Genomic DNA, 1,488 nt, shown 5'->3' with positions numbered 1-1,488 from the left:
TGTGTGTGCATGTGTGTGTGCATGTGTGTATGCGTGTGTGTGTGTTTGTAATATACAGTCGAACCTGTCATGACGGCCACCTTTATAAGACGTCATCCTGTACTAACGGTCACTTTCCATTTCCTCTCTTACGTTTTTTCTATATAATTTACCTGTGTAAAACGGGCACCTGTCCTACAAGGCCGCGGCCACCCTATTTTATCAACCCACGACCACATCTACCTGCCTAAAACGGCCAGACTTTGTCAAAAATTACACATTTCCCCATGACGTTGTCGACAAGTCGTCAGCATTCATTCACCTGTTGTTATTGTCAGTCCTTCCAATGGATGAAACGGTCATGTTGCTTAGGTCACTCCCAAAGTTTACCCAAGTTGACCAATGGGTAACAATGCATTTTCAGCTGCTGGTAAGGGAAGCGTGTGATCCGTCATCACCTATAAGGCCCGCCCACAACTCAGTCTGTAAATCAAGTCCATAACAATTGAAGTCAACACGAACTCGCGACAGAAGTTTTGCTCGTTCACGGAGTGGTGGCGACCCATTTATTTGTTTTACTATGACACTTGGCCTTCCTCGTCTGAAACATAGTTTTGTTCCCGGAACCATAATCTAAAAATACAAATAAAACTAACAACAAAGTCCCACAAAAACCGCCCTATCCTCTCCTCCCTTTAAAAAAAAATACAACAGCAACAACAACAGCAACAACAACAACATAATATTTTAATCAGCCCTAGGGCAGTCCTAAGCATGCAACCACCTCCAGTTGGGACCTCAGGAGTAAAAGGATTTTTTTGATGGTTTTTTTTCATCATCAGTCCTGCCTAAGATGGCCACCTGTCTTATATACGGCCTATTTTCCCCTCGACAATGGGTGGCCGTCTTACACAGGTCGACTGTATATCGTGGGTGTGTTTGTGTATGTGTGGTTGTAAATAGACAGAATGATAGCAACAATGATGGAAAATAATTAAATATCATAATTTTTCTTTTCTGTCTCCTTTTATCCGTTTAAACAACAAAAAAAGAAAGAAGTAGCCTAGCCACTTTCTTGATGCTTAGAATTTGTTTTTGACTTTTACTGTTCAGTAAAGGAGGGAAAAGATGGGGAGAGGGGGAGAGGGGGAGAGGGTCAGCTCTTTGCGTCTTTCGTTCACATAAGAATCAATGCATTACTAACAGTATAGTAGACAGTCTCAATGAGTCAGGACTTTGTGTTTTCTCAAGATTCAAAAGTTCTTTGGGTATGTCCAAGATTCAAAATAGTTCTCAAACCAATCGATCAGTCAATGTATATTTGTTTCTGGTCTCCAGCTAAATCTCGTGTGTGGAAACAAGATATTCAGATCTCACTCCAACATGCTTATGTTTGCTGGAAAGTTCCTCGGTGCCATCAGCCAAGGATTTGCGAGTGACAAGTAAGTTCAAAACAATCATCATCATCATCATCATCATCATCATCATCATCATCATCATCATCATCAT

General features: G+C 41.2%; 1 protein-coding gene across 1 annotated transcript in view; it reads left to right on the top strand.

The window, feature by feature from the left end:
* LOC101856315 (organic cation transporter protein) overlaps positions 1 to 1,488 on the top strand; it is a gene marked incomplete in the record, with an annotated part of 20,361 nt that overhangs the window by 1,437 nt on the left and 17,436 nt on the right. Inside the window, 1 exon segment of the mRNA XM_013090890.2 lies at positions 1,318 to 1,421. Coding sequence (XP_012946344.1) covers positions 1,318 to 1,421 — 104 coding nt within the window.

This window comes from Aplysia californica, unplaced genomic scaffold, assembly GCF_000002075.1.
Source record: "Aplysia californica isolate F4 #8 unplaced genomic scaffold, AplCal3.0 scaffold01642, whole genome shotgun sequence".
NCBI classification, from domain to species: domain Eukaryota; kingdom Metazoa; phylum Mollusca; class Gastropoda; order Aplysiida; family Aplysiidae; genus Aplysia; species Aplysia californica.
Note: the sequence above shows the minus strand (reverse complement) of the source record. Positions and strands in the feature narration are given on the sequence as shown.